The 13,357-nt window shown below is 41.9% G+C and overlaps 1 protein-coding gene across 3 annotated transcripts in view; it reads left to right on the forward strand.

Moving 5' to 3' along the window:
- The window catches only part of SMCO4 (single-pass membrane protein with coiled-coil domains 4), an 88,580-nt gene extending 76,970 nt beyond the window's left edge, over positions 1-11,610 (forward strand). For all 3 annotated transcript variants that reach the window (XM_069080873.1, XM_069080871.1, XM_069080870.1), the window contains one exon: positions 10,824-11,610. In XM_069080873.1, coding sequence (XP_068936974.1) covers positions 10,915-11,094 — 180 coding nt within the window. In that variant the 5' untranslated portion in view covers positions 10,824-10,914 and the 3' untranslated portion in view covers positions 11,095-11,610. The remainder of the gene's footprint in view (positions 1-10,823) is intronic.
- Positions 11,611-13,357: the final 1,747 nt, after the last annotated feature.

A 13,357-nucleotide genomic window follows, 5' to 3' on the forward strand; every position in this document is an offset into this window, starting at 1 on the left:
TTAAGTATCTGCTGTATAAACAACTGTGTTAGGGAAGGGGTAGATGTGAAGTTCAGAAATTAGGTGCAATCCCTGCCGTTATGGAAGTTATAAGAGTTATAAAACGATGTGTATGTGTGTGTGGTCCAAATGAGAGAAGCATGAACCAGCTAGGAAAGCTCCAAAGGATAGGTAGGAAATCTCTAAGCAAAGAGGCAGAAGGCTTACCAAGCACTGGGAACAGCCTGAGCCCAGGCTGGGTAGGCATGAGAACAGCCTGTGGATTCAGGGAGCAAAGAATTTTCTGTTTGGGGAGGAGTACATAATGCCCATGGAGGAGAATAATTTGAGATTAGGCTAGCAAAGTAGGTTGACACGATTGTAGAGGGCCCTGAATGCCAGGCAGTGAAGTTTGAGCTTTCTATAACAGGTGATAGCAGAGGTGTGGGATGACCTGATCTGTGCATTAGAAAGATTATTCTGATAGTGATACAAAGGGCAGATTGGTGGGAGGAGAGAGAGAGAAGGCAGGAAGACAGACAGGTTATAATGAGGGCTTATACTCATGTAGCAGCAGTGAGAATAGAGGTGGTGGCAGACATGAGAGGAATTTGCAGGACTTGGTAACTAATCAGATATGAGAGGTAAAAGGAGAGAGAAGAATCAGAGATAGCTTCAAATTTATGAGCACAGGAGGTTGAGGGAATGGTGCCATAAGGCAGGAAGAGTGAGGTCAGGAGGAGGAGTGGGTTTGAGGCAAGATAATGGGCTCAGTCTTTGACATTTTGGTTGCAGTGGGATGTCTGGGTGGAGATGTACTGTAGGCCAGTAGAGATGTGTCTGCAGCCCAGAAGGAAGGTCAGGACTCACACATCACACATAGTCAACAAGTATTTACTAACTACCAGATGCTGTGCTAAGTTCTAGGGACACAAATATAAGCAAATAAGATGACCCTTTACCCTCAAGGAGCTTCTGTTCTGATGGGGTAAGAAAACACATAAAGGAGAAGGAATTGGGGGCTAGTACCCGAGAGGGTGCAAAGTTTCTGTTGAGGAGTGGAAAGGAAGGAAGAAGTTGAATCAGGAGTGAAGTTAAGCATGACTGATGAAATAGTGGACTAAGGCTAGGTACTGGCCAATAAGGACACCTTTAGTCAATCAATGAGTAAGCATTTACTTTGTGCCTAGGTGGCACAGTGAGTAGAACCCAGGTCCTGGAGTCAGGGAGACTCATCTTCATGAGTTCAAATTTGACCTCAGATACTAGCTGTGTGACCCTGGGCAAGTCACTTAACCCTGTTTACCTAAGTTTCCTCATCTCCAAAATGAGCTGGAAAAGGAAATGATCAACCACTCCAGTATCTTTGCCAAGAAAACCCCAAATGGGGTCATAAAGAGTTGGACACGACTGAAAAATGATGACACAACGGCTACAGCTATACCGGGCTGTGTGCCAAGGGATGGGGGATACAAAAAGAGGCAAAAGACCGTCCCTGTCCTCAGGGAGTTCAAAAGGGAAGGGTGCTGATGAGGAGGGAAAGTCCAGAGAGGGAGGGAGAGGGAGATGAATGGGGAGTAAAACCAGCAGAAGGTGATGTGACTGTCAGACAGTAATGTCAGAAAATGGGGGAGAGCGTGGGCTGTGAAACTTCCCCTCTGTTTATTTTTATTCTAAGCTTAGTAACTATCATAAAAACAAATGTTCAGATAAATAAACAGAAATACAAATAGTGGGATTCGTACACAAATCCATAAACTCAGAGGAATTAGTCACCATTATGTTTGTTTGGGAGACTGGGTCGCCCCCATCTTGGCCAGGCTGGAATGCAGGGCCCTTCCCCGAAGTGAGGGGCTGAAGAGCCCAGGTGTGGGCAGGCTGGTGGGGGGGCGTGCCCTCCTCCCACTCCATATCACTACTCGGTCACCAGTCGCCCATTGCAGCCCAGAATTCCCTCTCAGACAGTTCTCTAGTCTCAGCCTCCTCCATTAGCAGGGCTGCCTCACCACCTCACCCTTCACTTGCCCAGCACCTTCTTTTTCTCTAAGGTTCTGCCATCTCTTACTAGAAGCCGTCCTGGATTCCTTCCCCACCCCCTGACCCGCAGCTAAAAGTTCTCCTAGAACATGTTGTCTAGAGCTCTTCAGTGTTCTTGTCACACTTTTCCTTTGTATCATTTTTGTTATTTTGTTTGTTGTAACAGTATGACCATCATTTAGCAAGCACATTGCTTGCACACTTCTAATTAATTTTTGTCAATTATGTACATTCATGATAATTGTGGGGGGGGGGGCTTGGAGTGATTATTAACAGATGAGGGGATCTGTCAGTAAGCGCCCAAGCATTCATTGAGTGCTTATTGTGAGAGTACAAAGCATCAGAAAAAGGCTTCTGGAAGAGATTGGTGATATGCTGATAATAACAGAAACAATAACAGTAACAGCATTTATAGAACGTTTTCAGCTTTGTCAAGTAATTTATAAATATTTTATCAATACAACAACCCGGAGAGGTAGGGGCTATTATTGCCCCGTTTTGCAGATGGGGAAACTGGTGCAGAAAGCAGTTTCTGCAGCTAGATCTGAACTAGGGTCTTCCTGACTCCAGATTCAGCCCTCTATCCCCTGTATTACCTAGCTGCATCTGAGCTGAGTCATAAAAGAAGTCAGGGCTTCTAAAGAGGGAGTGCATTCTGGGCAGGAAGAGCACTTTGTGCAAAAGTGTGGAGGTGGAAGATAGAGTACTCAGTCCAGGGAACAGCAACCACTTGGACTGTGACATAGAGTGCATGAAAGGGAAAATGTACAGTAAACCTGGAAAGATAGACTGGAGCCAGATTGTTGGGCCATGACATCAGGAAGGCTACTATGATTTGCAAGTGAATTGGATTTAAGTGAGGCGGGGTGAAGTCACCAGCCTCCCTCTCTCCTCTGGTGTCATCTGGGTCCAGTGGCCAGATATGGATCAGGACCACTGGAGATGGTCACACAGAACCAGTTTGAAAGACAGGAAGTACCTGAGGAGTTTGTATTTCTTACTAGAGTCTCAGTGTCCAAGACTGCCCCCTTGACTGGTAAGGGTTGGAAGTACTGAAAGGGTTCTTGGGCTCATGATCTTAGAGCTGAAAAGGATTAGCCTAACTTCCGTATTACAGGGGTAGGAATTTGCCTGTGCACTGGCCCTCTGACCCTGGAGGGAGGGTCCTTTGTGTCTTGGGAGGATTCTCTTTGGTGTGGAGGGCACCAAAAGGGGTGGGAACCTTTCCTCATCCGAAGAGCATTGTCTCTGAAATGGGAGAGCACACAGGGGAGGCTCTGTGCTCTGTGGTGCTCAGCAGAGACCAGCTGACACTCATTCTATATAGCACTTAGACTCCAAGAATGTTTGTTTGTCCTTGAAATCCTGACCAGCTCTAGGTGGGCTAGAGCAGCTGGTTGCTTTTTTGTTTGTTTGTTTGTTTTTTTAAAGCTTCAGTCACTATTGAATTTACTGTACAAATGTCCAACAGTTAATCATCACCATGGCTGGTACCTTTGAGTATCTCAGAGTTATGTGAGAAAGTTCTAGCAGCTTCTAAGGAAGTAAAACAGAAATAACTACATGTATCCAGATTGTTTATCATATTTTAGAGTCCCCTCTCAGCTGAATAATCTTGTTTCTTCCCGCTCCCCCAACCCCCAGGCAGTGTCTCTGTGGAAGCATCTACAGGGTATCTTATAAATTGTAGAAGAGAATGTGTCCAAAGGCTGTGTCTCAAAGTATGATGACCCTTTAGGAAAAGCAAGTGCAAATGGCTTGTTTCTTGAAAAAACACACACACACACACACACACACACACACACACACACACACACACACCCTCTCATTCTTGCTCCCGTATTCTTAGGTGGGTGTTAGGGACTCTTGAGTTGTGTCCTTGGGAATTAAACTGCTGGTTTTTGCTGAACTGATATCATTTGGAGTCAGCGAATACTGGCAATGCACAACCAGGAGTCCTGCCTACCACCTATTGTCTGTGAATCCTTGAACAATAACAGAAGTAATGACAGCTAATGTTGATATAACACTTTAAGGTTAGCAGCCCTCTTTACATATACAGGTTTTAATAACTTAAAATTGCCCAAAGACTTTTGGGGCATCCTGTATTATCTCATTTGATTCACTCAGGCTAACTCTCTGTGTGTCCTTTTCCAATCTGGTATGGTGGGAGTTTGGGTGGGCTTGGAGTCAGAACAGAACTGTGTTTGGGTCTTGGCTCCATCTCTTATTAGATGTATTAGCTTAGAAAAGTCACTAACCATTTCAGAGTCTCAATCTCTTCATCTCTTAAAACATGTGGGTTGGGCTGCTAGGTGGCACAGTGAATACTGCACTGGTCCTGTAGTCAGGAGGACCTGAGTTCAAATCCAACCTCAGAAACCTAACATTTACTAGCCATGTGACCTTGGGCAAGTCACTTAACCTCAATTGTCCTGCCCTCTCCCCTCCAAAAGAGCAAAAAAAAAAATTGTTTTTTAATGTAGATAAGAATACTTGCACATATTCACAGCATTGTTGTGAGGAAAGTGTTTTGTAAAGCTTAAAACCCTAAATATATATGAAATGATGGTATTAATAAATTAGGGATTGTATTAGCATTTGTTTTACATAGCTCTATTGGTAGATTTAGGGTAGATGTTGCAATTTGGGGTCTCAGGAAAAAAGGAGTAAAGGGAAGAAGGGAGAGAAGGAGGAAAATAGGGAGGGAGGGAGGGAACAAGAAAGGGAAAGTGGAAGGGAGAGAGGAAAGAAGAAAGGGAAGGAAGAAGAGAAGAAAGAAGGGAAGGAAGGATGAAGGAAGATAGTAGGGAAGAAAGGAAAAGAAGGAAGAAAGAAAGGATAAGAAGGAGGGCAGGAGCACCTACTCTGTGCCAGGAACCATGCTAAATTCTTTACAAATATTATTTCATTTGGTCATCACAACAACCCTGCAATGCAGGCTCTGTTATTATCCTATTTTACAGTTAAGGAAACTGAAGCAAACACAGGCTAAGTTACTTGACTTACACGAAGACATAGCTACTAAGTGTCTGAGAGTAGATTGGAATTTAGGGCTTGGTCACTCCAGGCCCAGTACTCTATCCATTGCACCTTGCTGCCCCTTGGGAAAACTTTTGAGCATTTAGAGCTATCCAAAAGTCAAATGGAATGCTCCAAGAATTAGTAATTTTCTTATAACTGGAGGTCTTCAAGCAAAGACTGAATGGAAGCCCACTTGCTGGGGACGTTTTATTCAGTTATAGGTTGGACTAGATGGCCTCTCAGGTCCCTTTCAGCTCTGAGACTCTGAAATACTCTTGATTCTGGAGCAGCTATACTTCTCCCTAAGGGCTGTTTGAACATAGATACTTATAAATTCTTATTGTCCTTATATAGTATTACTGCTACTACTGGTACTAATTATAAGCAGTGTTAGTAAGTATGGTATATAATGGTGTATATTCACTATTAATATTGTTTAATTATTGTCTCTTCACAAAGAACTTAAGCCATGAGATTTTTTTCAGTGTGACAGTCAAGCACAAACTTTCCATTCCCTTTCAGGGTGATGGTCTCCACTGCCCAGGGACAGAATTGGTGAAGAAGAGGGAAAAGGGTTCTTGGCCACCATTTTGCTGATATAATATTTTACATAACACTCAATTTTGCTGGAGGGATATTCTCTTAGAATTAGTTTTCTTTTCCTCTTCTGAGAAGTGCAATGAGTACCTTAAGAAATTCTCTGTCGTGATTGGTTGCAGTGAGTTTTCATTTAGCTCACAGTTTCAGACAATAAGAGGGCTACTTCCTTTGTGTCCCAAGGAGTTCACAGAGTTCATCACAGTAGAATCAATAGTTAGAATTCCAGAGGCTAGGTACAGATATGGGCCAGGAACTAGGCAGTGGGTAGGACCAGACAGAGTGATGGTATTGATCTCTGATTCCTTATCACTAGAAAAGAGCTCCAGCAGGTAGTTAAGTCAGGGGACAGCTTGGGTTTAGAATGAGGGGACATAAGTTGACTGATGTAGGATATAGAGCCAGTAACTTTATCTGTGTCTTGGATTGGATAGTAGTAGGAGTGGTTGCATTACCTCCCATCCCCTCTACCAACTACCAGAGCATTTGCACCTGTAGTGAACACAGATCCTCTGCCACACCCCTATGGTTCCTCCTGTTTCTCTCTCTATCTTTGTAATACACAATCACTAACCTTTTAAGAGATAACTGTTCTTAGCCCCTTCCCATTTCTCAGTCCAGTCCTTCTCAACACTAACCCAAACTATGTCCCAGTCCAATCTACCCACCCCTTTCACTGTGACCTTTGGAATTCTTGTTCTATAGATAATAAATTCCCTTTCATCTTGGATCTCTTTCTCTTTCATTCCTTCCATCTGCTAACCCTTACTGAGACCTGGCTCCCACTTGACTGTCGCCACTGCAGAAATTATCCAGACTACATCCCCAGGTGTCCTTCCTGGAACTTGCTGTACCTTCTGACATCCCCCAACATCCTGGACCTGGAGAGGGTATTGGAGTACTCCTTGTTCCTCACTGTCCCTTCTAGATACTACCTCTATCACTCTACAGCTTTCCCTCCTTTTGATGTCGACTGATTCAAAATTTTCTACCCAATCCATATCATGGTGGCTGTAATATATTGATTTCCAGATTACTCTTCCTTCTTTCTCAAGGAATTCAGTTATCAACAAGCATTTATTCATTTATGAATCACATACTATATGCCTGGCATTGCACTAAGCACTGACCCTCTTCTTTGTTCAATAACTTCTGCCCTTAATTCTGAGGGACTTGAATATTTATATAGATGTTCCCTAAAATTCCCTACCCTACCAATTTCTCAGTTTTCTTAACTCTCATGACCTTCTTTACTTCACTGGTATAATGGCAATGGGAATAAGCCTAAGGGAATTTGAAGACCTTTTCTGATTTGAAGATCTTCCCTGCCCCGTAATAGACTGAATGTAATCACGTGGAACTGTGATGGGAGGGGCTTGCCTAAGGGTGGAGCAGAGCCCACAGGAAATTGGGAGTCAGAGCATTTAGAGATGGAGGAAGGAAAGGATGCACCCAGGCAGACAGCTAGGCTTGTGAGTGTTGGTTTGTGGGAAGGCTAAAGGATGATGTGACTCTCTGCGGTGTTATAGTGTATTAATTCTTTGCTACTATGATGAGTTTGGCTTTCCGGTTTGGGCATTTGGTTTTCTAGTGTCTGAATAAATGTTTTGTTTCTGTCTTATATATGGAGAGCTGTTATATTTTGTGATTGAGCACTATGCTGGCATATTCACAGTTGCCATTGGTGCTGTGAATATTGCATTGACCCTACAACTGGATTTTACCATTATTCACAAATTTTTACTTCTTCAGTTAGAAACTCTGACATTCCCCTGTCTGGCAAAGCCTCCTATCATTCTTTCTCTCCCTATGCCTTACATATCCTAAACTTACTATTTTCACTTATAAAGACCTTCAGTCCTTCCATGAAACCCCCAGTAACCCACTTGTTAGCCATTTCAACTCTATACTGTCCTTTGTTCTTTAATCCTTTTCTCTACCTCACTTTGTCTTATTGTCATTTATTTCTTACAAGCTTCAACACTGGATTTTTCCTATCATCTTCCCCCTCTTCTCTAATTCACCATTTGCTGAATGGAACTAGAAAAAGTCACAGTCATGCATACTGACTTGACTACATTAAAAATTCATGTTATTCAATTACAACCAGACCCTCACTACAGCAAGGAATTCCTTTTACTGCTCCCTGATTGATTCCCTATCTCACTCCTCACAAAATTAATTCCAAACCTTCTCTTCACCCTCCTTCAACCCCTACCACTAGCCTTGCCATTCAACTTAATCTTCATCTTCTTCCAATCTCTTCAACTCAAACCCCATTGATATAATTTCCTATTCTCTCCTTTCCCCTAGTCATTGACAGAGACGGCCTTTGTTTTTTTTGTTTTTGTTTTTGTTTTGCCAAGGCTGACCCCTCTATTTGTGGATTCAGTCCCATCTACTCCTTTCTTCTCCAATAGATTTCATCCTCAGTCTCTCTCTCTCTCTGTCTGTCTCTCTCTGTCTCTCTCTTTCATTTTCAACTTCTCATCTATAATGGTTCCTCTCCTATTGCCTTCAAACTTGTTCAAGTCTATTTTCTCCATCCTTAAAAAAATGTTCATTATAACTACCATCCCTCAATCTATTATCCTATTCCTCTCCTACATTTCCCAGACAAATTCTATGAAAAATTTGTCTGTACTTGCTGCTTCTACTTCCTCTACTCACTCACAACTTAACTCTGCCCTTATCACTCAACTGAAACAGTCCTCTCCAAAGTTACCATTGATCTCTTAATTACTAGATCAAACGGTCTTTTTTCTTAGTCTCATTCTTCTCAGTCTCTGTACATTTGACACTGCTGACCAGCCTCTCCCCTTGGATACTCTCTCTCTTTGGGTTTTTGTGACTCTCCTGGTTCTACCTTACTGACTTCTCCTGCTCAGTTACCTTTGCTCACCTTTGCATCCATATCCTACCCTCTAACTGGAGGTGTTCCCTAAGGTGTTCTGTTCTAGCCCTTTTTCACTTTTCTCTCTACATTATCAGCTTCCATTGATTTAACTATTATCTTTAATGCAGATGTCTCCTGGATCTTTATATCCATCCATAGTCTCTCCTCTAACCTTCAGTCCCCCATTACTATTTGATTATTGGATGTCCCAAAGACATCTCAAACTCAAAATGTCTAAAAATGAATTCATTATCTTTTTTTTAATAGTGTTTTCCCCTAGTTACATGTCATGACAATTTTTAGCATTCATCTTTACAAGATTCTGAGTTCCAAATTTTTCTCCCTCCCTCCTCTTCTCTCCCCTCTTCCAGAAATGGTAGGCAGTTTTATATACTATACATGTGCTATCATGTAAAACATATTTCCAAATTAGTCACAGCTGTGAAAGAAGAAACAGATCAAAAGGAAAAAATACCATGAAAAAGAATTAAGTCAGTAGAAAAAATATGCTTCAATCTACATTCATAGTCCTTCAGTTCTTTACCTGGATGTGGACAGCATTTTCCTTCATGAGTGCTTTGTACTTGTCTTGCATCATTGTGTTGCTGAGAAGAGCTGAGTCATTTATAGTCGATCATCATACAACGTTGCTGATACTGTATACAGTGTTTTCTTGGTTCTGCTCATTTCTTTTTGTATCAGTTTGTAACAAGTTTTTCCAGTTTTTTCTGAAATCTGCCTGTTTGTTATTTCTTATTACACAATAGTATTCCATTACATTCATATATCATAGTTCAGCCATTCGCCAGTTAATGGGCATACCCTCAAATTCCAGTATTTTGCTACCATGGAAAAGGCTGCTATAAATATTTTTGCACATGTAGGTCTTTTTCCCCTTTTTATGATCTCTTTGGGATACAGAACTAGTAGTGGTATTACTGGATCAAAGGAATTGCACTTTGGTTGCCCTTTGAGCATATGAACTCATTATCTTTTCTCCTCATCCAAACTTACTTGTTTTTGTCCAGGACACCACCATCCTTCCAGTCTCCCAATTACAAAGCCTTGGCATTATCCTCAATTCTTCACTCTTCTCCATCCCATATATCCAATCAGTTGCCACATCTTGCCATTTTTACCTCTACAACAAACATCTCTTATATCCAAACCCTTTTTTTCCCCTCACATAGATATTAATTCATTTCAGGCCATGACCATTCATATAGATTGTCGTCATGTCTTCCTAACTGGTCTTTCATCACTCTAATCAATCCTTCATTATAATTTTTCCTAAGTGCACATACAATCATATTACTCCCTTACTCAACTCTGATAGCTTCCTATTGCCTCTTGGATCAAAGAAATACCTGGTTAGGGTTTTTCTGGGTTTTTTTTGGGGGGGGGTTGGAAGGGGGAAGACAGGGTAATTGGGGTTAAGTGGCTTGCCCAAGGTCACAGTGTTGTGTTTGAGGTTGGATTTGATGATCTAAGGTCCTCCTGACTCCAGAGCCAGTGCTCTATTCACTGTACCACCAGGCTGCACCCTGGTTAGCTTTTAAAATCCCTTACCACTTAACCCCAATCTATATTGCCAGTCTTGTTGGACATTTCTCTCCATTATGTATTGTGTTCTAACCAAACTACCCTTTCCACATCTAGGAACCCTAGATTTTATGTTAGAAAAGGTGGGCTCAGATCCAGACTCTGCCACTTAGACTTTGGACAAACTATTCCTCCTCTTTAAATGTTTCCTCAGCTGTAAGTGAGAAGTTTGGATTAGGTGAAGTCTGTGGTCCCTTCTAGTTCTTTCTCCTGTGCTATACTTAAACAGAATTGTTGTATTCATCTTCCTTTTAACACTGCCCACATTTCCTGCTGACTTCCTTCCTTATAACACAGAACTACAGTTAAATGAAACAGATCGCCCTATCGGCCATGTCTGACAACATGGGCCTCCTTCCACCCTTTTGGTTTATCACCTGCTCTCTCCAGAGAGGAGGGAGGCATACTTTGCTGCAAGTTGTCTGAAATCATGATCGGGTCATCATTAATCTCCATGTATTTTAGGATGTATTCTTCTGTCTTAAATGGAAGGAGTCTGGGTTAGGAGGCAGGGAGAGTCTGAGAAGCATTTCTGCCAGAGTGAACCATATGGTTTAACTAAATACACTGTACTACATGGCCATCAAGTGCAGTTCATGAGGGATAAGCTATAGATATCCTTCCATGTTGCAAGACGCTTCCCCAGCAACTTCACTTAAAAGACTTGTCTTTTTTTTCTTGCTTGTAGGTCTTCATTCAGAAAGCAGCAAGTCCGAAACAAGAGCACCATTCTTAATACCCAGTTCTGGGAAAGCTTTCCCAAGGTCCTCCTGGCAAGGATGAGGCAGCTTAAAGGGAAACCCAAGAAGGAGACTTCAAAAGATAAGAAGGAACGGAAGCAAGCCATGCAGGAGGCCCGGCAGCAGATCACCACGGTTGTGCTGCCCACGCTGGCTGTGGTGGTGGTCCTGATCGTGGTGTTTGTCTATGTGGCCACACGCCCCGCCACGACTGAGTGAGCCATGCCTCACCCCATCTCAGGACTGGAGGGGACTAGATCAGGAGAGAAAAAAGGAGGCAGAAAAGAAAAGCCAAAAAGGAAAAAAAAATTGCTTCTAATTTCAGAGACTTTAATGCTACTAAGCCTGAAGCTCCCTATCTCCTCTGGCCTTGGGCTTGATTAAAGTTTCTCAGTTCTCTTGGAATGTAATAGGAAATGTATTATCAGTGAATGTGCCATACACCTTATGGTCCACTTCATGTGCCTTTCAGACTTAAAAAAGGGGTGTTTCTTTCTAAAACTGATGTATATGTAGCTCTACCTGGAGAAAAGAGAAATCTGCCGTGCCATAAATCTGTATGAATCAGCTTTCCACTCATCCCTGTCATCTAGAGCATAGTTCCTATGACTCTTTCATACATGTGCTTCACCACTTCAAAAGGGACTGTACGTCTCTGTGCTTCATGTGATTTGAAATATATCAACTCAAAGGTGAAATATTTATTTTTGGAATAAAGGAGATTATAGCCTTAAATGGGATGTTTATCTTGGTTTTTTGGAAGTCTGTAACCATTGTCTTTGTCTCCCTTGAAGTGCAGAGTTGTAACAAGTGCTGAACTTGGAGTCAGGAAACCTGGGTTCAGCTTCTGGCTTGACCACCTACTAGCTTTGGGACCCTTCTCTTTGAGCTTCACTTTCCTCTTTTGTAAAGTGAGAGGGTTGGCTTAGCTGATCTAGGATTCCTTCTAGTTCTAATATTTCTATGATTCTGTGGCTTTTTTTTTTCCATATGCTAGCTATTCTTTGTTCTATCTGCCTCAACCTGTGCTTCTTTCTTCCTTTCTGTACCTCTCCTTTTCTTCCCTGCAGCTGTTTACTCCATTAAAATGATACTCTTGCATCATTATTATAGAATCTACCAGCTAGATGTATAGTCCTGTCTTAGTTATGGTGTTCATTCACAGGTGCCATGGTCTAGGAAGGCCACATAGAAAAAGTGGTTTCCCTCCCACTTATGTGATTGTTTCCCAAGTGAATCATTTTCAGATCAGATTGAGAATATCTTAATCAATGCAGAAAAAATGCCTTTTGCTGTATTGTTTGAGCAGAAGTCAGTTATGATTGGCATGCATTAGGCAGAAATGCTAATTTACATCCATTAGGCTTACCTATTTAAACATTTAAAAACAGCCATACAAAGGTGGTCACAAAAGTGGCAGGCAGGCATTTTCTGTTCCTCAGTGAAAACATGAATATAATTAAGCTTGGGTTCCAGGTGGGTGTGAAATATAAATTGCCCATTTGGGTCAGTTCTTCAAAAGAAACAAATAAAAAACAATGAAATGGCATTTTAGGCCCTGGCTTTATAGAGGAATTTGACATCTTTAGCAGGCCTTTAAAACTTTCTTTTCTGCCTTTTAAAAACAAATTCCTACTAATGGATCTTGCTTTTGTATTTTCTTTCTTGTCATTGCTGATTACAGAGATATTTGTGTGCATAGAAGCACTTCTAATTTCCCTTCCTGTCTGATTCATTCATGGCACTATCCACAACTAAGGATATGGAGCATCTTAGAGCCCATCCTGTATAAGGAAAGAAACATTGCCCATTATAAGCTTTAAAGATCAACAGTAATGGGAGAAGGTTCATAATATCATAGATTTAGAAGTACAAGAGGAAGCCCCAGAGCCCATCTATGTGTAGATGAAGCTGATGCCAACCCAAGGAGGTTTCTGTGATTTGCCGAAGGTCACATAGGTGGTAAATTGGCAGAGAATCCAACGTCCTCATTGTATGCACGAGATCCTGAGGCCCAGAGAGGTTGTGACTTGCCTCAAGGTCACATAACACTAACCTCATATGCAGCACTTATCTCTGAAAGTCCATATCTGTTGAATGAACATGTGCTTCCTGTAGTGTACCAATGTGGCACTGGATTGACAAAGCAGTTTTCTAACATGGATGTATCTGTTTCCAACTGAAAGTTATGGGTTTCTAGTTTTTCTTTCGCAGGAGTTTTTAAAACCTTGCTACCCTTCTGTTAATCAGTGTGTGTCTAAGGAAGGAATTGGAAAAAGGAACTGAGGTTTACATGGTTGAGTTTAATATTCCTCTGCTTCAGAGTTTATGCCTTTTCAGGCAGTTCTTATCATTGAGGACTCAATAGGCAAGGCAGCAAAGAGAGAGAGAGAGAGATGCATATGGTAGGTATACAAGGAGGTAGAGTTGGGGAGGCAGCAGAGAGAGAGAGATGCATATGTTAGGTATACAAGGAGGTAGA

The sequence above is a fragment of the Petaurus breviceps genome, unplaced genomic scaffold (assembly GCF_028583685.1).
Source record: "Petaurus breviceps papuanus isolate PSGF00001 unplaced genomic scaffold, PetGlider_PUasm1.0 91133, whole genome shotgun sequence".
In the NCBI taxonomy this organism is placed as follows: Eukaryota; Metazoa; Chordata; class Mammalia; order Diprotodontia; family Petauridae; genus Petaurus; species Petaurus breviceps.